The following is a 24,359-nucleotide window of genomic DNA, read 5'->3' on the forward strand; positions in this document are numbered from 1 at the left end:
CAAAGGCCAGTGGTCTGAAATGGCTTTGGAGAATTGATAGGCTTTGAGTGTGTAGAAGGTGAGAAGATCAAACAAAATAACCAGAGATTTTGTTTGTAGTAGGGCTGCATTCATCAGTAAATAAATAATATCTACTCAGTGTCACATGCTGGTCTGTGTTCTGGGGCTATAGCAGTAAAGGCCTGTAAGCATCACAGATCTTCTGTTCTATTTATTACAGAGTGGCACACAGCACACTTAGTAAGTAAATGACCTGAAGTTTTAAGTGTTCTAAAGGAGGAGGGAGATGAGGAGTGCCAGTGGTGGTGGATAGGTTTATTATTATAATTGACAAAAATTATACAATATAAATTTATAGTATGTTTTGTTGATATATACATCACTAGTATCCTCTCATTTCAACTTGAAGAACTCCCCTTACTATATCTTGTAAAGCTAGGTTAGTTGTAATGAACTTGCATAGCTTTTGTCTGGAAGGGCTGCAGTTTTAAATCAGTTGCCTGCAAAGACCTCACTGAGAAAGTGACATTTGAGCAAAGACTGAGCAGTAGCGTTCCAGATTGAAGTGCAACAAGTGTGAATCCCTGATGCTCCAGTGTGTCTGGGAACATAAAGATGACAGTGAGTGGTACCGAAATGAATACAAGATGGAGAAGAAAGGGAAAAGAGCAAACTCAGCATTTGGTGGCTGAGCAAACACTGGTTTTCACCCTCTGATGGAACGGCATTATATTTATAAAAAAATGCCATCTTTATTGAGATATTCATATACAAAATAAATCACCTGTTTAAAAAAACCTGCATTTACAAAGTTGTAAATCATTACTGTGATGAATTTTGGAACATTTTTATCAACCCTATACTCATTAGTGGTCACTCTTATTTCCCCGCAACTCTCTTACCTCTGGTAATCACTAATCTGTGTTTTGACTCTCTGGGTTTGACTGCTGTGGACATTTGATATTAAATAGAACCATGCAATATGTTGTCATTTCACTGAGCACAATGTTTTCACAGTTCATCCCTGTGGTAAACTGTCCCAGCACTTTATTCCCCTTTATAGTCAGATGATATAACATTATATGGATATTTAGGCATTTGTTGATTGATAGCCATGGTATTTGTTCCTATCATACATAATGCTGAATGAACATCTGTGTATAACTTTTTGTGGGGACATATGCTTGCGTTTGAGGGACTGCTTCACCCTACCCCTGGGCTGGGATTGAACTCAGGGCCTCATGTATGCTAGGTATGACCTAGATTTTTGTCTTAGTTACTTTTCTCTCATTGCTGGGACAAAGTACCTGACACTCAAAACTAAGGAAGGAAAGGTTTATTGAGCTCACAGTTTGTACACACTTTATAGAGGTTTCAGTCCATCATCAGCTGGCTTTAAATCAAGGTGACATGACACATGGGGCAACTCTTGAAGGCAGCAGAAAACAGCAAAAACATCAAGAGCAAAAGGGGAGAACAAGCCTCTTCCTTATACTGTAAGCAGGGTACCCCACCCCCCCATCCCATGGGTATAGCACGCAGACCGTCTCCCTGCCTTCTTGACAAATAAGGACCCTGGCTCCCTGCTGAGTTGCTTAGTTAAACTTCTAAAATGCCCAAGTTGACACTTTATCAACTATACCAGTTTTTATCCCAAAAGGGAGTCTGGTTTTAGTTGCTTCTTTTCTTTGTTCATTGGCTTATGATAGGGTTAGCCATTTTTCCTGTTCCTTTGTGTTTCTGTGCTTTAGATTTAAGTAAAGGTTTGGCCACATTAAGTAGGCTCCCTAAAAGGTAAGATCTATTCAATGTAAATACATAATTGGTAAAGATAGTCTTAACTTGGGAGGCAGAGGCAATGTATGGGTCAGGATATAAAGTGTATGCATACTGTAGTAAAAACAGCTTAATGATTTTGGATTGGAATATGTTACCTACTCATGTAAACAACACTTGTTTTTTCCATTTTAGTTTTTAAAAATTTTATTTATGCTGCTTGCTTTGGCAGCACATATACTTTGTTTGTTAATTTATCATTGTCTTTTTAAGACACTTGTAGCCTAGGCTGCCCTTGAACTCACTGTGATCCTCTCGCCTCAGGCTCCCAAGTGCTAGGGTTACAGGTGTGTGCCTTTACACCTGGTCCCATTTTCTTTTGTTTTTTGGAAAGCATTAAGGTGCTGTTACTTAGTGTACAGTATTTAAAGCCTGTTATATCATAGTCTTAGTTACTTTTTGTTAGCTACTAACAGGCAGGGAAAAGGAGTGATGTTTTTGAGTGTTTAATGTGAAGTGAAACTCATGAGGTTGAGCTTTATATCTTTTGATGAATACATTTGATTTTCTGAAAAATGTCATAACTAAAGGTTTATGTGTATTTTTTATTTTAGGTGTCATACCCCCTGGTTTTAGATCTTGGCACAGAAGAGATTTAAAGATTAAATATTGGTAAATGATCTTGGCACAGAAGAGATTTAAAGAATGATGGTGAGTGATCAGGCTGACTTAAGACTAACCATGGTTTTCCTCTTTCCTCCATCCACTTGTCACATATCATCTTTTTAAATTTAGCCTTTGCTTCAGGAACTTTTGCTGTGTCTTCAGGCATGTCCTTACCCCTTGTGGGACTAGGATAGGCATACAGATGATAGCCAGAGTCTTTCATGTCTTAATAGTAAAGAGTTATGAGAAGGTACAGGCCAGGACGCTTTCCCATCAGGGCCCAGTCCTGAAGGGAGTGTACTCTCCCCAGGCCAGGTAGGGCTGAGCTGACCAGCTGGGAACTGATGTGGCAAGTCTGTCCAGGGTAGGGCGCTAAAGTGAGCAGCTGCCTGGCATGCACACTTTTACTTTCCAGCTCAAGATTTCTAGGCAGTTCTGATTATTTTCTTAAATATCTCTGACTGAGGAAGAGGAAGAGGAATGGAGTTAATGGGGAATGCAGTCTGTCTAGACACTTCCTTTGGGAAACATGGTATGACTACCCTTAAACACAAGTAGATACATTTGTACTCTGGTTTTCTTAGCATAAAGGCTGTGAATCACCCCTTATATCCCTCCCCTCATTGTCTAGGTGTATAGAGGGGGAACAAGTTCAATTTCTGAGTCTCTTTCTCTTAATTTCTGGTTATACAGTGGGTTACTGATTTTGTATCTTATTTTTGGTAGGTGGACCCCTTCAAACTTCAGTGTGGGGCCCAAGGCAGAGTTTCTTTCTGTGGTGCAAAGATGGTAGTGCACCTGCCTGTGACCTTTCTTATCCCTCACATTTTATTCTGCCCCTTAATTCTAAGGTTTTGAGCTTTCATATCTGTCATTTTCCTTTCGCCTGCATTATTCTAAAAATTCTCACAGTGAGGTTATTTTGGTTATAAACTGAACTATTTGAAAGTATATGAAGTCAGTGTACTCCTTGATCCCAAAATACTTCAGTGAGCATTACCTAAGAAAAAAGATATTTTCATAATTATATAACCAAAATTCATCTATCAAAATTTGGACATCTGTTATATAATCCAGAGCAGATACTTGTCATCATCTCAGTATCTCTGAGTGTTTTATTTTGATCTACTTAGTTGTAAAGAGTCTGGTCTCCTTTAATCTGGAACAGTTCCTCAGCCTTTCTTTGTTTTTCTTGGCTTGGCTAGTTTTGAAGAATTATTCAGTTATTTTGAAGAATTTCCCTTGATTTATATTCTATTTCTTCATGATTGGAGTCAGCATTCGCATTTTGGGCACCATATTCCATGGTAACAGTATGTTCTCAGTGCACTGTGAGGTGTCTGATGGGGATGCAGCCTGCTCAATGTTAACCTTGGCTACTCAATTAATAGAGGGAATGGCCAGGCTTTTCTACTGTTAGATTTTTAGTTCTTGGTGGAAAATTTTAATCTTTTTTAAAGTCAGTTTTTTTAAAAAAAAGTTAATACAATTAGTTGTAGAGAGCAGTGGGTTTCATATCGTGTATCTGTGTATGTATCGAACTAATTGTTTCCTCCATCAGCCTTTCCTTTTCTTCCTTGCTCCTGATCTCCCTCAGCTTCTTTCACTTCTCTTTAAAAACTTTTTTCTAGATTCCTCACATGAGATATTTGACTTTCTAAGCCTGGCTTGTTTTACTTAACATGACAGCTCTAGTCCTATCCATTTTCCTGCAAATGACATGATTTTTTCTTTATGACTCAGTACTATGCCATTGTGCATGTATATCACATTTTCTTTGTTTATTCTTCTGTTGATGATGGAGGCCTTTGTTCTTTTTTGTTTTAGGTCATTTTAATTAGACTTAAAATCTTTGATATTGTCATTATTTTGCTCATATGTGGGTATATTTCTATTTCCTCTAATTTTTTTTGTTTTCAGTCATTTACTTGTTTTCTGGTATGTTTGCACATTTTCCCAAGATGGAGTCTTACTGTTACCCAGGATGTCCTTGAACTCCTGGGTTGAAGTGATCCTGCCATATCACCTTCCCTAGTAGCCAGGCACACACCACTGGGCCTGGCATGTCTAGTAATTTTTTATTTAAATGTTGGACATTTCAGATACTCCTTGACTTACATTGGGGTTATGTCTTACTACACGCATTGTAAGTTGACAGTACTTTAAGTTGGAAATGTGTATACTACACTTAACCTATACCATAGCTTAGCAATAGACACTGTGTACAGTGTTGGTGGTTTACCTTTATGATCTTGTGGCAGTGGGAGCTGCAGCCTGTGGCCACTGCCAGCATTATGTAAGAGAGAGGGATAGAGAGAGATACCGAGAGACACACAGAGGGAGGGAGGGAGGGGGAGAGAGAGAGAGACACACACACACAGACACACACAGACACGCTACATAGTACTAGCCTGCAAAAAGATTGAAATTAAAAATTCAAAGCAGAATTTATAACAAAATGCATATCATTTTCATACCTTTATGAAGTAAAAAAAAATCACAAATGGAGCCATTAAAAGTCAAGACCCATCCGTATTGATTGACTGGGCAAATAATTTGATGCTTAAAATGATAATGTCTTGTTCCTAGATGATTTATTATGTTTGCTGCTGATGGTTAGGGGCACTGACAGTTGCAGTTTGTTCTAATCCATTCAAGGTTGAGATGGTTTAAAACTGGTTAATATATTTATGGTTCATTATTAATGTTAGAGTGAATTTACTTTTAATTTCCAGTCTGAAGCCTGATATGGCTTTGGACACATTTTGTCTCCCTACTTTACTTGGGTTCTCTGCCATGACTGCTTCTTTGAAATTGCAAACTTACTACATAGCCCAAGTCGGCCTGAAAGTTAAGATTGTCTCAGCCTGCCAAGTTCTGGGATTACAGATGTATCCCATCACACTTGGCTCTTGATTTATGTTTTTAAGGCATGCTTAGGAGATAGATTTAGCAACTTTTAACTTTGGGTATAGATTAATGTGCTAGAACAGCATCCCTCAAGCATAGTTGCTCAGACCAGGTGTTTATTTTTTTCTTTTATAATCCAGCCTGCCTCAGTTTTATCTTTAGCAAGATGTAAAATACCAATATTATGGTACCAAAAGTTACCATAAATTACTGAACAGGAGTCCAGCTCGTCATCTTGTAATACTTGGGAAATTGTACCCGTTACATGGTTTGTCAGTTAAGTTTCATAGTTTGTATGCCAGCATTACTATTTGTAGAATTTTAATGTACTCATGGTATTCACTGGTAATCTTGTCTTCATGTTGTCCAAAATATGAAGGGTTTTGGTAGTAGAATTTAAGAGAAAAAAAAGACTAAGAAACCATTTTTATAAATGTATGGGAATTTCATTTTATGGATAAGCAATAGTTTGGATAGATCTTGAAGAAAATGTGTAGAGTAGAATGTTTGGAGGCATGAACATTTATTTATTTTTTTTTTTATGAATCTTTTTTTTTTTTTTTTTATTGGTACCGGGGATTGAACTCATGACTGCCTGCTTGCAAGGCAGGTACTTATGCCACTGAGCTAAATCCTCAGCCCCTAACATTTATTTATTTTTTAATTTAAAAATTTTTTTGGTACCAGGGATTGAACTCACGACCTTGTGCCTGCCAGGCAGGCACTTATGACACTGAGATAAATCCCTGGCCATGAACATTTATTAAGGAGTGTTCATCGCCATTTCAAAATGATGATAAAAGTTGTTAGCCTAGAAATTATTGAAATTTGTTTTACCCTAAGAAACCTAGGTTTCTTCTCCCAGCCTAAGCGCAAGTCTCAGAATATGTAGACTCCATGAAGTTTCAGTGCACTTGCTTTCTTAAAGTGGGTATTGTAAGGCTCAGATGTAGAGATTGTGACTCAACACTGATGTTTATTGTTTTCAGTTGAAACAGTATTGAACTGTGCTCTGTAAAATCTCTAGACAGCACTAGGTGGCACACTGTGACTTTGGGTGGAAATACACATATTTTATTGAAGTCTCTGGTAAAAAAAGAACCTAGATAAAAATACTGTTTGAAATAGTCATTTATTCGGTTATGAAATACCTCAGACTTATTTATTGCATTTCACATCCTGATACATAAAGTGCTTAAACTATTAGTTTAAGTTGCTGCTGACATTTTTGTAAGACTTGGATTATTAAAAATGATTAGGACTGGGGATGTAGTTCAGCAGTACCTCACCTGCCTGGAAAGTGCAAGATCCTGGGTTTGATTTCCGGTACCAAAAATACATAAATAGATAAATAACACTTTATGAGTCTTTACTGAAAGGAGTTCCATTCAGCATATGTTATACAAAGCATGTGCGCTTTAAAATGAAAAATAGCTTTTCAGTCAAGTTTAGTAAGATGAATAGTGTTTTTACATATGAAGATTTGAAATTAAGAATAGTTAGGTGCAGTGGGGCACATCCCTGTAATCTCAGCACAGAGAGGTGCTGAGATAGGAGAATTGCAAGTTTGAGTCATGTCTAGGCAACTTACACCATGTCTCAAAATAAAAAATAAAGAGGACCAGAGATGTAGCTCAGTAATAAGCGCCCCAGGATTTGATCCCCAGTAGCTTGTGCTCACACTCTCTCTCCCCAAAAACAAATGTCACTAACTCAGGACTGTATACAGAATACAGAATAATTTGATGAAATTTATGAAAGAATGAAAATATTTGTAGACGAGTATTAGATCTGAAGATTTCTGACCTAGTATTACTGCAATAGTGTTTCTTGGGGCCATCCATTTAGTTCTGTGAAGATCAGTACTCTATAAAGATTTCCTGAGCTAGAAAATGATGTTTGGAATAGTGAATTTTATGGCCTAATACATATCTGCATGTAGAAGATACCTGTGTTTGCATAAATTATCTGAAGAAGAGCTGAAAGTAGGACATTTCTTTAAACTTGTTCATTTGACCTGGAATGAACAATGATGCTTTTGGTTAGAACAATGCTGAGATAACCTGGATAATGGATGGCAGTAGAATTTAGGTAAAACTCAACTCACTGGGAGATATCCTTAGTGAATGGAGAGGTTTTAATGGTGCTATACTGATTGGAAAGTATGGACAAAGTACAGAAGAGACCATGTGAAAATTTTGCAAAACTAGAAGGCTCAGGATGGAACTGGGAGAGTGGTCACAGGGTAATGTATTCTAGTGAAAACTTAATAAGGTAAGTAAATGCCAGGTAGATTCCAGGTTAAAGTCAGGGCCATGAAAGGGTGTGGGTGCAGGTGTTTATGTTAAAGTTTTAGAGGGGAAAATACGGGTGTATTTGGTTACCCATCTTATACACAATGAAAAAAGCACAAGGACCAACAAAGACACACTTTTATCGGGATGTATAGTTTACTCAAGAGGTGGACTGCTCACAGCCAGTGGTGTCATATGGTGTCCTTATGGGTGCCAGTAGTGCTTGAACTCACAACACAGTAGCAAAAGCAATTGGCAGTGAAATTGTGTAGTTCAGTATGAACTAGAGTGGTTATGCAGTTATGATGTAATGCTGCATCTTTATATTTGTTTATGTTTCTCTGAACTGTGAATTACGTGCATTTTCTTAACTAAACCTGTGTAGTCTACATTTCTGTGCATACTTTTTTTTTTTTATTTTATTTAAGGAGAAAAGAAAAGAAAGAAAAAAAAACAGTGAAGGGGTACAAGTTATACAGATTTACAGGAGAAAAAAATGCGCAGTAGGAAATCACTAGTTAATGGATTACATATTGCCATCTTAGAAATAATTGTTCAAGTCACAAAATCAAAGCTTGTAGAGTGGACATTCCAACAATAATACTGCAAACAGTTCTGTTCAATGATCCAATAAAACTCTGTGATATCATTTTCTATCTTATACATTTAAATATACATGCAGTTATACAGTTTAGAGCACTTTCTTTTCCTCTCTTTTGTACAATGACTATTACACATTTTGGGTTTCATTGCTCCCACGGTTCTTATTGCTTTATTGGAAGAGAGTAAAACCAAATGTGACATAACAGAACAGAATCGGTCAAGTCAAAAAGGTGGACATAATAGATAATATAAAAACATAATACAAGGTGATCAACAATGGTTACCATAATGCCTCCCGCTATTTCTAATAGAATTGCCTATATCATTAGTTGTTATACAATTGAACAAAACCGTAAAGAATAAAACCGACAAAACCAAAACATTGGAGATATTGTAGGTCTTCAAAAGTAGATAAAAGTCAACGAGAATGGGCGTTATAATGAATCTCATTATCTTCTCAGCTGATGCCTAAACTTTCGAACCTGATACTATCCAGCAAAACAGAATAGAGGAACCTCAGTCAAAAACAAGATGGTGAGAGTAATACAGGGCTTCAAATTGAGATAATAGAAAGTCAAAGTGGGTTACTATATTATATCCTGCTATATTTTTCCCTTTAATTAAATGGATAAAAATAAAAAAGTAAATAATGGAGTGGAGATTGAGAAAAAAGAGGGCATAACAGCGAAACAGGGCAGATCAAAACATAACCATTTAAGCAGAATAGTGTTTCACCACCAGATAATCCTGACCCAAAAATAGTTACCATATTGACTCCCTCCCTGAAGTCCTTGAGTACAACTTCATATACTGTAGCATTAAGTATATCAAAACAATGTAAAACCATTTAAGAGAATGACAGCATTATAGAGTATTTAGAATCGACTAACAGAAAATGAACAATGGTCTCTGTATAATCTCCTTGTCTTTAAAAGGTTTTTGCTTATACTATCGTACATAACAAAATCCAATAAGATACAACCTGTTTAGACCATTGGAGACAGAAGAACAAAAGCTAGATGAGACTTTAAAACAAGATGGTACTAAATCAGCATTACCTATTAAGATGTCATTTTCTCCAAAAAAAGCTGTTCCTATCATCCAATCTTCTCTGTCTCATTTCTGTTGAGCTCTTTTTCTGTCAGTAGCTGTCAGTTTGTCTTCTTCATTTTGTTCTCTGCTCCATTCTTTGTGGCCTCCCCGCCACTATTTCTGGGTTCTTTGTATTTTTCTTTTTTTAGAATATCCTGCAATACTTTCTGTAGGGTTGAATTGGTGGTTGCAAATTCCCCCAGTTCCTCTTTATCCTGGAAGCACCTCGTTTTTCCATCAATTTCCAGGGACAGTTGTGCAGGATATCTCAATCTTGGCTGGAGATTATTATCTTTCAAAGCTTGAATTATTTCTCCCCATGCTCTTCGTGATTTGATGGTTTGTGAAGAGAAATCTGCTGTAATTCTGATGGGTATTCCCTTGTAAGTGATCTGTTTCTTGTCTCTTACAGCTTTTAATATTCTGTTTTTGTATTGAATTTCTGGAATTTTTATTATTATATGCCTGGGTGTTTCTCTGTTAGGGTTGTAGGTAGCTGGGGTCCTGTATGCCTCATACATCTGAGTATCTTTACCTTTTGCTAAATTAGGAAAATTCTCCTGGATTATTTCTGTGAGTAGCTTTTGTAGTTCACTTGTTTGTGTCCCTACTTCTTCTTTTATGTTCTTAATCCTTAAGTTATGGCTCCTCTTATCATCTTCTTGTCTTTGTATTATTGCTGTGTGTTTCTTTGTTATTTTTAAGTAGTTTTTCATTTCATTCTCCCATGTTTCAAGTCTGCCCTCCAATTCAGATAGTCTGTCCTTAGTTTCTTTCAAGCTGTTATGCCAGTCTTGGGTAGACTTCTTAATTTCTTGATAGTCCCTTTGCACCTGCTTCACATACTCAATGCTTTCTCTGTTTTCTCCATCAAGCAATTCTCCCCTCTTTTTCTGTTCTTCCATTCCACCATCTGCTTTTTCCTGGGTGGTGCTTAGCATTTCTCTAACTATTCTGCATACTTCTAGCTTCAGGTCATTGATAACTTCATTCCTGAATTGGTCTATGAGGCTCTCTAAATGGCGCTTAATGTATATTGGTGCAGTGTCCACTATTGCCTGATTCTCAGGATTGGGGGCCGAGGAGCCTTTTTTGTTGCTTCCCTTCCCCATATTTTCTGTTCCTTATAAAATGCAATCTTACACAGGAGGCCCGGCTTCCCTGCCTGTCAGCCACAGCCTGATCAAATTGCGCTGGCTAGTTGTTCCCGCCCACCGCTGCGCCCCAGGGAGCCGCGGAGGAGGCAGCCTACGCGGGAGTCGGTCGCTCCTCCAGGCCACCGTCAGGCTCTGGGATCTGGGTTAGGCCAGCCTAGGGAGTCCGCCAGCAGCGTCACTCAGGCCAGGCACCTTTCACCAATCCCGTCCGAGAGGGGAATGTGTGGCTGGAGTTGTCACCGCGCCCTGCTCTTACAGGACTGCCCGAGCCCAGAAAAACCTCCGCTGGAGTCAAACTGTGGTAGGGGATCAGTTTCTTGCTCACCTCGCCACCAGTCAGTTTTCCTCCTTGTCCGTCCTGTTTCCGACTCCGTTCGCAGACTCCCGTTCCCGAGCTTCTGCGCGTCTCTCCTTGCCGAGCTGCTGTGGAGGCAGCCAGCCGCCGGGCGGCGGGAAATCCAAACCGCGGTTTCCAATGGTGCGGGGTCGAGCCTCCACACCAAGATTTTTCTGTTCCTATTTTAGCGCCAGGACTGTATTCTAAGTTAGATTCTCTCAGCCCAGTTCGTTCCTGAGTCAGCAGAGCATATCTCTACTGGTTCGTATCTCCTTAGTCCGCATCATTCCTGGCCTCTGAGCCGAGCCTTTAGAGAGCCTTCAGTAGCTGCTGCTGTCTGTCCGCCATGTTCTCAGGAAGTCCATCTGCATACTTTTGATAAAATTTAATTTTTTATACTAGGTATTTATGGTGGTAAATGATACTGTTATTTACATATATTTTATGCATTTGTGACTTACCTTTTTCTTGAATTTTCATTATTTGTAGGCTGCAGGGTTCAAATGCTAGCTTTTTTCAAATTCTTGCAAATCAAAACAAACAAAAAATAAAGGATCTATGCCTGGGTGGACCTGTTAGTTCATACCTGTGTCACACAAGGTCAACTTTATTTCCTTATATTCTCTTCACTGTTTTGCACGGTGCTTCAACAAATTGTCATTTCCCAGTACAGAATGCCAACAAGCTAGGCTGGCAAGAACCAGAAGAGGAGGTGAAGTCACCTAGTGGTAGACTGGGATTTTGGGCCAGGCCAGTAATAAATTTGCTCTAGGAAAAAATGTGCTGTGTAATGTGGTGTTAGGATTCTTTAGAATGCGTTTCTTTTTATGGATACTCAGCTTATTAAAAACGAAGCTGTTTTCTGATACCATTCATTAGTGGCGAAGCAATACCTTTATTTTACTGTATCTGGCTCTGCTCTGCCACAAGGTCTTGGTGAAGCTGAGTTTGTAGGTTTGTGTGGTTTTCAGGCTAGATGGGACTAGAGCATGCAATAAATTATATATATTATGTGAAATAGTTTGGATTTAAACATTTGTGATTTAAAATCATTGTTACAGATATTATTTAGATCCCAATAACTTGGAGATGAAATTATACAGCTAATAACTGAGTTAAAGATTACTTCAGCACTATCAGTAGTGAGTAAAAAGAGGATTTTCTAAAGCATTTTATGCTGCAAAGAGCTTGCAATGGAAATATATAGCATATGTGTAAACATGTTCTCTTTTGCCTAGACCTGTTGATATGGAAGCAGTAGTGCTATTATGGGTATACAGTGATGGTTACGTTGCTTATGACATTTCTTTAAACCTTAGATTGTATCTTCTTGAAATAATTTTTTAATTTTAAAGAGGATAAAACTAAGGAAAGTAAAACAATAAAACCAATCAAAATAAACCAATATAAGTGATACAGGACTTCAAAGCCTTGTGAAATCAATAATAGTTACCATAATGCCTTTTGTTTTCTTCAAAATAGCTGCAGATATTTTCAGACATAATAAAAAATCAAACAAATAGAAACAATAAAAACAAAACAGTGAATGCAACAAAGGACTTCAAAACAAACCAATAGTAAACCCAAAATGGGTACTGTAATATGTCTTGCTATCTTTTAACTAGCTGCTCATGTCATCAGATTTAACATAATGAAACAAGACAAAAGAGAATAAAACCCAACCCAGTAAACAATGATATGATTTCCAGACGGGATCACCTCCTTGTGGACTTGACTGTTTCCCCGGTCAGTCCACCAATGGTGCTGATTCATGGAGAGAGACCTGGGTATGGCTCTCCCCACTCAAGCAGTGGCCTGCACATAATGTTGCTTTCCAGGTGGGGATCACCTCCTTCTGGGTCTGGTTGTCTGAAATAATTTGTTTTTAGTGTTGTAAAATTTATTATTTTTGTACCTAAAGAAAAAAATTTATGATTTGGTTTCTTTTATCTGTTTAATCATGTTTTAAATACCAAACTAGTTTTAAATGTTTGCTTTTTGAGTAAGTGTAGGAAATAATGAATTTGTTGAGTATATTCTGTATATTGATTAATATAATCCCTAATAATCCAGTGTTCCTTTCTATATATAGGCGTCATTCCAGCGCTCTAATAGTCATGATAAAGTAAGGAGAATAGTTGCAGAAGAGGGTCGGACAGCAAGAAATTTGATAGCTTGGAGTGTTCCGCTGGAAAGCAAAGATGATGATGGTATGTATTAAAAATTATTGAATTTTTGGGGCTGGGGATTTAGCTCAGCGGCATAAGTGCCTGCCTTGCAAGCAGGTAGTCGTGAGTTCGATCCCTGGTACCAATAAAAAGGAAAAAGACAAAAAAATAATTATTGAATTTTTGTTGTAAATTGGAAAGGTAGCATGGTGTGGTGCTGTGTGCATGTAGTCCTAGGTACTCAGCACGTGGAGGTGGGAAATAGTAGAGTTCAAGGGCAGCCTGGGCAACATAGTGAGACTCCATCTCAAAAACAAAACACAATTAGGATCACAATAGATCGAAAATTCAGTGTTCACATTTAGAACTCTTTGGCAAATTAGTATAGAGTAAATAAAATATTTTTATTGCTTTTGTATGCAAATAGTTTAATAAGTGTTATTAATCTTGCTGTTTCAGGTAATAATGAGATTGGGTTTGTTATATTATGGTTGACAGATTAGGGATTTAAATACTTATAGTATACAATTTATTGTATGTTTTACAAAGAACTAAAGCAGTCATGACAAACCTTTTAGAGTTTTCAACAGTACAAACAGCTCCCTGTGGCACATGTGCCATAGGTTCACCATCACTGAATTAGATTGCATACTGTAATTCAGTGGTACAAAGATGCATAGCGCATACAAGGCCCTGGGTTCAGTCACTATCACTGGGAGAGTACGGGGCAGGATGGGAAGAGAAAACCCCAAAAGATTGAAAGAGAGGAGTTTAAAGGTTTCCAACAGAAAGAAATGATAAATACTTGAAAAGATGGAAATGTTAATTAGGCATTTTGTACATATATCCCATATATATGTGCAGTTATTATGCATCAAAAATAAAAGTATTTTAAAAAATTCACTACAATACTATGGTTAGTACAGTTTAACACGATCATTTTTAAAGTAAGAGCTCTTTCTTCAGTTCTCATTCATAATTGAAATGGACTTTTTTCTTTTCTTTAGACTCCTCCCTTTGATGGCTAGGGCCAGGATGATTCATATACCAAATGAGGCCTCATCTTGAAATTTTCTGATGTGTATATATTTATAAATTTAAATTTGTGTGAACTCATGGCTTGTTGTATTTAATGTATTAATCTATTATTCTTTTTATTTTGATGCTCAGACTGTTCTGTATTTGTCTAGTGAATGGGAGACCCTTACGGCACCTTATTCTTTTGATATTTTTTGGAAATCATTCTTCGAGAGCATCCTTATATAACAGATGTTCTAAACTATACAAGAATTTCCCTGGGCTGGAAGTATAGTTCACTGACAAAATGCTTCATGCATGAGTGCCTGGGTTGAATCCCTTCTGCCACAAAAAAACCAAAACCCAAGAAACCACCCATGTTTTGTTCTTTTTAAAATTTATTTTGCTTTTACTGTCTTTTACATTTTATTTTTATTCAAAAATTTATTTTATCTGTTTATATCTCTGGTGTGTTTATAGTTTATTCTTACATACCTTAGATCTAATTCAACTATTTCCCTAGTGGCTAACAAGTCACCCCAATATCACTTACTATAAAGTCTCTTTGCCTCAGCTGTATGAGATTTCACCTTGTCTGTAGATTGAATTTCCACATGTACTTCTATTACACTATCTGCTTATTTAACTCATGTATGAATACTATCCTGTTTTAATTGTGGACACATTACAGTATTTTAAAATATTTGTTTGGACCAACTTCTCCTTACAGATTGTCTTTTTTTGAACTCTTTTTAAGACAGTTATTTTAAATCACAAAAACTGTCAAATAGGTAATTAACTTTATCTTTTGAAATTCAGCTCTTTACTGAGTAATCTTTCCAAAGGAACTTGCTGTTGCTTTTTTTTTTTGATAAAACATATCAGTATTTACTTACTACATAAGTAAAAAAATGTTGTATGCTTCCTGTGTACTATAAATATTATATGAAGTTTATTTGTCCCATTTTTGTGGGTTAATTTCAAAATACTCCAAAGGTATTTTTATTTTAAAAGTTTAAAAGTTTTTATTAAAATAGCATAAAAGAAAATATAATGAATCACACATCTGTGCGTAATCTGGTTTTTCATATAAATAATTGACTAATACAATTTTACAACTTCACTTGTTGCAAAAATTATAAAATTATGAGCAAATAGAATTTTAACCTTTGAAATATCTGCAATAATGACAAGAAATGCTAATATTCTTTTTTTTATGCAGTACTAGGGTTTGAACCTAGTGCTTTCCACTGAATTACACCTCCAGCCCTCATCTTCCTATTTTTTTTTTTTTTTCTGGTACTGGCATAGAACCCAAGGCATTCCCACTGAACTACGTCCTTGGCCCATTTTTGTTTTGTAATTTGAGACAAGGTCTCAATAAGTCATTAATTTGCCCAGGCTGGACTTGAATTTGCAGTCCTCTTGCCTCAGCCTCCCAGAGTGCTATGATTATAGGTTTGTGCAATATTCATAATTTTTGATAAGAATTTTATATTGTTAAAACTTTGCCACTTAGAGGAAAATGTTTAATTTTAAATAGCAGCTTGTTTTTGTATTATAGCTACAATACATACTCAGATGTTTCTGAGGATAATTGTTTTAAACAAGCATTACTTGCTTCTGTGAATTGTTTGTTTTTCCTGTGTTGCTTGTTCCAAACTGTTTTTTTCTGCTGGATATTCTATTTTTCAGCATACCTGCTAATACATTGTTTTGTATGATAAAACAATGTATGAAGGGCCTCCTTCTGTGGTAGAATAGTGAAGAGTCCCGCTTATGTCAGATGAGTTAGTAGATATCTATGTATTATGGTTCATTTCACTTATATAATGGCAGATACCTGCCCAAAATTATAGTGTGAAAAGGAAAATCATTGTGTTGTACATTATAGAACTTTGCTTTTGTTTTGAACTGACGTCAAGAATAGTGAATACCAAACAGTAGTTAGGGCTTTTCTTGTTTGAAAAAAGAAATAAGAAATATTAGTCTGACTACAGAAATACAAAAAAATGGAAAATCTCCTTTTTCAAAATGAAACTGTATTTTATAAATCAGAGAAACTGATAAAAATATTGAGTTTTATATGGTTAAAACATAGCCTTAATTTTATTAAATAAAATTTGAATTCAAGGAAGTATTTTTTTAGACCCTCATATAAGTCGAAAACTAACAGTAATTTGACCTGATTTTTAAAATTTAAGATTACTTGACCTCTTTAACAATCAACTTATTCCTGTTCTGAGAAAGCCATTTGATAAAAACAATTTCTGGGACTTTCTTTTCTTTCTTTTTTTTTTTTTTTTTTTGTCTTTTTGAGACAGGGTCTCTCTCTGCAGTTCAGGCTGGCCTTGAGCTCACTTTGTAGCCCAGGCTGGTCTTGAACTCACAATGATCCTCCTGCCTCAGCCTCCCGAGTGCTGGGATTACAGGCATGAGCCACCACGTCTGGCAATTTCTGGGACTTTTAAAATTTTAATTGGCTTAGTAGTTCAGATGGACTTTGAGTAGATTATACTATTCTGTGTTCTCTGGATAAAAGTTATATATTTAGTATGAATTATTTGTATAGTTTAGGTGTTCTGTTCTCTATTCTTATAGTTTAATTTTGTATTATCTGTTCATTGGTCTATCTTTTCTTGTCTTGAAGGAAAACCTAAATGTCAAACTGGTGGAAAATCTAAGAGGACAGTTCATGGCACTCATAAAATTGCTAAACAGGTAAAGCATATACAACTTTTGCTTATTTCCTTTTAATTGCAATTCCAAAATATATTATAAATTTGAAAAATTTAATTTTTCAGAATTTAAATATTATATATTTTAATATTTTATGTAAAAATTTAATGTAATTTCTTTTATTCAACAAATGTGTATATTGTATTCACTGTTTGCTAAACACATTACAAATATAAATTATTTGGCTCTTACAACAACCCGTTGGAGTAGGTATCATCATCCTGACAAGATGCTATTGTGAGTTTACAAAGATGATCTCCTCACACACAGAGACGGCAGTGGTAACTTTTAAAAAAATATCTTTTATCTTTTTTTATTTAAAAAAATTATTGTTGATGCCTCTGTTGTGGGGATAGGGTTTTTTTTGCAATGAAATGTTCATTAGAAATCCATCTTTCAGTCATATGAAGTTTTTGTTTTACATAAACACATACTAATGTATTTTTCATCTGTAGCTAATAAGGGAAACAAATATTCTGTTACAGTTAATTGGAGCTGGGGGCACAAACTAAATGGACAGAGCATCTAGAAGATTAAATCCAGTGGCATGAGGAAACCTGAATGCCCTGTTTGTGTGGGAAGCAGACTTGGGCTGATGGTGTGAAGCCTTAAGTTTTTGGAACGCTGTGCCCTAGGAAAACTGGAAGAGCTAGAACCTGCCTGGGCTGGTGGTCTGTGATAGTTGATATCTGAAGACAGTGCAGACTACACCCAGGAGTGACTGTAACTCATGACTGGGTCAGTCATAGTCCTAAGTGTAAAGTGCTGTAAGGCCCCAGTAAAAGACCTGTGCAGGGGGCAGCATAGTGGGCCAAATGATGATAACCATAAAGGTGAAAAAGGTAGAGAAGTAAAAATAGAAACTCAAACTCTGAATAAGTCTGCAAAATAAAATACTGAAACACAAGAAGTAAATGTAGACAATATATTCCACAAATAAAATTATTTATTCCTGAGGTACTGGTAAGAAAAGGACATTTTTCTAAAAAGGTCTTTCAAATAAATGGGCTTAAAGGAAAGAATGGCTGTAAAGCAAAATTGAAAAATTATGAAATAGAATGGGTGAATATTAATTTTTAACATTTAAAGATAAAAGTAAAGCAGAAATCTTGGAAATGATATCTTATCAGTGAAACATTGAAAACATACAATTAATGGAACAAATGATGTATTGGAAAAAGAGTACTGAAAGAATTTCTGAAGTAGAAGACATTGCTGGAGGAGTGTTTAGAATATAGCTTAGAGAACTAAAGAGATTGAAAATATGAAAGAAAATTTAGGATTGAGAAATTCTAATACATGTTTTCTAAAATTTTCAAATTCAAGTAGGCATGTCAGATACTTCCCTCATTTTCTGAGTTTTCAAGAGCTGCAGAACATAAATGGTGGAACTGAAGAGGACTGTTGTAGTCAGGGGTTGTACACTGAGAACAATTAGGATCAGGACATGGAGTTTATAATATTATTATTATAATGGTCACTGGGAGTTAACACAGGAAAATGCAGGAAATCTATCTGCAACACCAAAGACATAGATTATTTAGTCACGAGCCTAAATCCCACAGCAATGTCCCACATAAGTCCAGATAAAAACCCAGAGCTCAGGACAGTGCTTCCCACGAGTCCAACTGGAGGTCCAAAGCCCACAAGAAGGACTCATGCCAGTCTCTTTTTATGAATCTGTGCTGGGAAGACCCAAGGGTCAGTGGTGGAAGCCAGAAAGTCTATGTCAGCAGGATGAAGGAGCTGTGCTAGTGGGATGAGGGTTCTACGCTGGAGCCAAGAACTCACACAGCAAAGACCAGAGCTGTCCAGAAAGGCACCACAGCCATCCTCAGTGACACAGGCCCTGAGCTCCTCCAACAACAAGAACAGTCGGGTACATGCCAGGAAGCAGTGTGACGAGTTCATCCTGGAGACCAAGCAGCACACGTCTTTCCCTCCAGAACCAGGAAGCAATGCTTGATGTGAGGACCAGAGCTTCTCCAGGAGAACCAACGGCTCAAACAGCAACATGTAGGAGAACCCACAATGCTACAACGCCTCAACACTTCAACACCTCCCTTCTCCATCTATTTATCCTGGCAGCTTTCCTCAGGTGGAGCATCTTCACTCAATGCCATGCTGATGTAATCCAGGTGGCGTTAAGTTGACCACCAGTTCTTAACCCATAACAAGGACAAATAAAAATAGATGTATTCTAGAGAATTTTTATGAATCCAGAGTTAAGAGAATCTTTAAAGTTACCTGGCATAAAACCATAGAATAATGACAGGTTAATAGCAGTCTTATTTTTTTTTTTTTTTTGGTCTTTTTCATTTTTATCGGTACCGGGGTATCGAACTCACAACCACCTGCTTGCAAGGCAGGTGCTTATGCCGCTGAGTTAAATCCCCAGCCCCAATAGCAGTCTTATTACTGACAATGGAGTAGCATCTTCAAAGTTATGAGGCAAAATAATTTCTATCTCAGAATTCTATGCTTAGTCAAATGATCATTCATGTGCACGCATGAAATAAATCCATTTTTAGAAATACAAAGACCAAGTATTTTCCATTTTCGTATTCCATTTGTTCTGTTCTGGCAGAATACAACAAAAACTCGGCAATTTATAAACTCTAGGGTTTATTTGCTCATGGTACTAGAGACTACAGAGTCCAAGCAGAGAGGCCACACCTGATGAGAACCTTCTTGCTGAATCCTGGCATGGCAGAAGGTATCACATGGTGAGAAAGTACTGTGTGAATGCACGAGAGGAAGAGGGCTGATCTCATCCTTTAGACATACACCATTTCTCCATAACAAACCCAATGCCATGCCCGTGGCATGCATACACTCATGTGGGATCTTAGAGGCCCCCACCTCTCCACACATTGCTTGAAAGCATCACATTTCCTGCACATGGGTTTAGGAGATACATTCAGACTGTAGCCACCATTTTACAGACTCTTCAGGAAAGAGCTGTCCGAGTCGTACTTCACAAGAAGAAAAGGAAGCTTGGGAGCTTGATAAAAAAAAACAAAAAACTATAATATGTATTAACAAATCTTATGAACTATTGATGGATTTAAAAAAAAACTCAACTGAATTTAGAAAGGTGATACTACAACTGAATATAACTGTAGTAAATGGCATTTCTTAAGGAAAAGAATAAATGCAAGCAGTTAGAAAATTTTGACATTGCTGTTTATTTGGAAAGCTGTGTAAATGTGCTAGCAGTTACTTTGGTGCTCCTTTTTACTAATGGTCTGTTCATCATTAAAGTAACTTAGTGATGCGATTTAGCTCAGCAGCATAAGTGTCTGCCTGGCAAGTGTGAGGTTGTGAGTTCAATCTCTGGTACAAAACAAAACAAAACAAAACAAAACAACATCAGATTAACTGTAACAGATTACAGTAACTTTAATCTTTACTAAGGCTTATCTGGAATAAAGATTGACCTCATGAACCTGCCCCTTTTGTTTAAGGTGAGAAATTTGTTTTGGTAAAATCAATTATCATGTAAGCTGAAAAGTATTTTTAAGTATTTATGTTGAAAAATGGACTTTGTGTAAAAGTGCAGTCCCTGGGAACACTTGTATTTATATATTTTCATGTTTTATTTTATTTCACCAGAATACTGCAGTAGACTGTAAAATAACATCTGTAACTGGAGATAAAAACTTTGATAAAAGTCCCACTAAATCAAGACACCCTCGGAAAATTGATCTAAGAGCTCGATACTGGGCATTTCTTTTTGACAACCTTCGCCGGGCAGTGGATGAAATCTATGAGACTTGTGAATCAGATCAGAGTGTGGTGGAATGCAAGGTCAGGATGCCTTGGGATTTCGAATCCATTCAAGTAATATCCAACATGATTATTTACCTCACTTCTTATTAGTCTTAATAATAAATTCTGTATGTTTTCCATTTCAGTAATTCTTATGAGACCTTGTTCTTGGATCTTTACATTAAAATCGATACTATGCTTGAGGTTTTCTTGACTGTGAAGAGTGCTTTTTTGTTTTGTTCTTGGAATGAAGTACTAGATATTTTCATGTTTTATAAAATATTTGGTAAAAAGCACTCTTGATACATAGTCAAGGAAAGAGTGAAAGGGTTCTCTACACAACACACACAGTGGCAGTTATTTTAAAAAAATTTTTGTTATCTGTTGTTTTCCATTGTTACTGTAGGTGGCAGTAGTGAGATTTTCACATTCTTTGGGTTCATGTTTAATGTCTTCAGCTGGACATTGCTTCTTTTCTGTTGAGATACTTATCATTCTAATTTACCCTGGTCAGGGAAAAGTGAAATTGATGGCTAACCATAAACAATCCTGGGTGGGATTGGGATGTCATTGTAAGGTGTGTTTTCTAATTTTAGATAAACTTGCATTTGTAATAGGATATTAAACAGACACGGGGTAGTCTATCTAAAAATTCAGTAAAAAGCTTGGCTTTTCATAAATACAAACTATATGTTATATTGCTTTTCATTGAATGAAATTATTTTGAGAAAAATCAGAGTGATTCATGGAATTATTAAAGAGATTATTTGTATTTCAATAGTAAACATGATTGAAAACTCTGAAATTCATTATTTAGTATTTGAAATATATAAAAGGTCAAAGAAAAGTTACACATTGAGACAGCAGCTGTGTTTCCTCTTAAACTGGAAACAGCTAAAATAAGATTGGTTTGAAAATATGATTCATCAGAAGCAAGTTTCAAAGTGAACAGTAGTTGGAATAGATAATGTTGTTACTGTCAGTCTGTAAAAGTTTTATGTTTTAAAAAAGATTTTTAAGTAAAATCATATTCTTGAATTATAATGTTTCTGTGTGTTGTTGTAGAAAGCATTACAGGGTGAGGTCTGAATTATTTGAATTGTAGAAAGCATTACAGGATGAGGTCTGAATTTTTTGCAAAAAAATGAGCATATGGCCCTAGGTAATCTCTAGATGAACCTTAGAGATAATCACATTACCAGAGATTTTGATTTTTGTGATTAAAAATAACAAGGGTGACTAAAGAAGTCAAATTTGTTTGGAAAATGTGTGCTTCTTGGAGAAAGGGAACGGAGTGGCAATGGTGTCTCCTGATGAGCAGACTGTTAATCTGCTTCAAGAGGGGAAGCTGGACATGGCCTTGAGAAAGGAGGTTTGTTTCTGGCTTCAGCATTACTTGTTACCTAAAGCTCTGTGAAAGCTTAACAGTCATAGAAATGTTCTGTGTAAGTTGTTTGCCAAGATGCTCAGAGGCTTATGTTGAGAAATTAAATATGGGAATGTAAAAGTTATTTTTGTTTTCTGTTTTACTCTTTTGACCCTCTGGAACTTACAGGTGGTGATGTGAAAGATAGAGCTTAACGTATAGACCAAGTACATGCTGGGAAGATAGTAACTAGTGCTCCTTTTTCGTTTTTGTTTCATTCTGTGCTTATTATCAAAACACCACCATCTGTTGTCTCTCTTGGTTAGAACCTTCACAGGATATATAACTCAGGAATTTTTCCTCATTTTTCAGGTGATTTCAGCCCTTATTTTGGTGATGCAATGAAAGATTTATTTTCATGTATGATTTTTGTGTTGTAGCCTTAATTAAATAATCACAGTTCAATTTTGTGCCTCATATGTAAAATGCAGTTAATAACATTTATTGTATGTGGTTCATATAATAAATGTAGCATGACAGTGCAGAGTATCTTGTTGTGCAGCATTACTGGTCAGAGCCACCTACTGGTTTGTGAAGTTCAGGGGTATGGCTCGAGGAAGGGGAGACCTGTGCTTTTATTGATTTACTGTGTCTGCAACAGTTAAGAGACGTGAGAGGAAAGAATGCTGGGAACATACTTTACTTTTCTTTCCGTTTCCCATTTTAGCCTATGGGGAACTAGACGTGTATTTTTGGAGGTGTGATGATATCCTTAGATACACATTGTGTGTATCCCCTGTGTCTTAGAGATTTTATAGCACACTAAGCTCACTTATTTCCCTTCTATTCTAAGAACAAAAACAAAACTAACCATAAACTATTTCTCTACTTTTCCTTTTTGTCTCCTTCATTTTTCTTCTTTTTTTCTTAGTCAAATTTCTTGGTAGAGTTTGCTATATTTTTTACCTCTGTTTTCCTACTTCCCTTGTACTCATTAATCTGCTCCTTACTGGTTTTGTGTCTTGTTGAAGCATCTGTAGGTACTCCAAAGGTCATTGCTCATGTCTGCAGTGCTGAGTCCAGTGAGTGGTATTCAGTTTCTCCAACCATCTCTGAGCATCATGCATATTGCTGACCACTCCCCTCTTTTTACAGCAATCTCTCCTTTGGCTTTTCCATATTGCCCTCTGCTAAGTTTTCTTTTTCCTTTTTGGCAGCTACTTCTGCCATCCTATAGTCTTTCCTTTTTTTGCCTAACTTTTAATTTTTGGGAGGTCATTGTGCCTCATTTTAGACTACATTCTTGACTCACTAATTTAAACTTTTTTCCTCTGTGTTCACTAGACAATGGGTTAATTTGCAATTTGCTTGCTGGTGATTCATAAATTTATAACTAATTTCTGATTTTCAGAGCTGTATGTTCATCTTGCCTACCTGGCATCTCTACTTAGATATCTAACAATTTTTTTAGTTGCCATATCAGATGTGATCAAACAGTATGGAGTAGCCAGGTGTAGTGGCATATGCCTATAATCCCTGCACTCAAGAGGCTGAGGTAGCAGGATCACTATGAGTTTAAGGCCAGCCTAGGCTACATGGTGAGTTTAAGGCCAGTCTGAACTATATAGCAAGACCCTATTTCAAACAAACGGTATAGAGAATGTTTACATTTAAATTATGACAGTAAAAGACACATTGCCATTAATCCCCCTCAGAATGCTCCTTGTCACTTTGAACTTACTTTTCCCATTGTTCTTGCCACTTTCTTAAACAGTTCTGGAAGTCCTTTTTTATGAGTGTCATTAGTTGCACTGTTAGGCTGCCATAATGTCCTGAACCAGTTCAACGCATTTACCCTTTATAGTCATATTGACTTCAGCAACAAGCTAGAAGTTGCATGGTGCCAGATCTGGTGAATAAGATGGATGAGGATACACTAATGTTTTTATTTGACAGAAATTTTTATAAATATTTGATAACTAGGTATGATCAAAACATGTTGTGAATGTTTAAATTAAAATTTTTTTACCGTAAAAGATACTTTGCCATTCGTCTCTTTAAGATACTCAAAATACTGTCACATTTACTTATCCCATCTTTAAAGCTGGGAAACATATCTTGTCTCACCCTTCATGTCATGAAGCCATTGTCCAGTAAATTTATTTCTTTCATCATTTTTTCCTAAATCGTCACAGTCCTTCCAATCATCATGTTTTCTGATGATACCATCCCAGTTCAGGCTGATGATAGAATACTTGGATCACCACTGAATTGGATTCCCTGCATTCTATCCACACATTCTTACAAATGGATATAGGCAGAATGATAGCTAAATAAGCAAAAATGTGCCTCTCTTATTCCTTCAATTATAGATCTTCAAAGGTTTCCTTTTGCTGAATGTACTGGCACACATTTGTAATCCCAGAACTCTAGGAGGCTGAGGCAGAATTCTAACTCTGAGCC

General features: G+C 36.5%; 1 protein-coding gene across 10 annotated transcripts in view; it reads left to right on the forward strand.

Moving 5' to 3' along the window:
- Scaper (S-phase cyclin A associated protein in the ER) overlaps positions 1 to 24,359 on the forward strand; it is a 394,758-nt gene that overhangs the window by 6,684 nt on the left and 363,715 nt on the right. For 8 of the 10 annotated variants that reach the window (XM_063243412.1, XM_063243407.1, XM_063243410.1 and 5 more), the window contains exons 2-4: positions 12,928 to 13,045; positions 16,671 to 16,741; positions 20,375 to 20,569. Coding sequence is in view for 2 of the 10 variants with exons in the window: in XM_063243413.1 (XP_063099483.1) it covers positions 2,482 to 2,487; positions 12,928 to 13,045; positions 16,671 to 16,741; positions 20,375 to 20,569 (390 nt within the window). In the remaining 8 variants the exon portion in view is untranslated. Of the gene's footprint in view, positions 1 to 2,390; positions 2,488 to 12,927; positions 13,046 to 16,670; positions 16,742 to 20,374; positions 20,570 to 24,359 lie in introns of all 10 variants that reach the window. The other 2 variants (XM_063243413.1, XM_063243414.1) reach the window with 1 other exon arrangement.

This window comes from Cavia porcellus, unplaced genomic scaffold (assembly GCF_034190915.1).
Source record: "Cavia porcellus strain 051 isolate PalLab524CR breed Dunkin Hartley unplaced genomic scaffold, mCavPor4.1 scaffold_38, whole genome shotgun sequence".
Taxonomy (NCBI): Eukaryota; Metazoa; Chordata; class Mammalia; order Rodentia; family Caviidae; genus Cavia; species Cavia porcellus.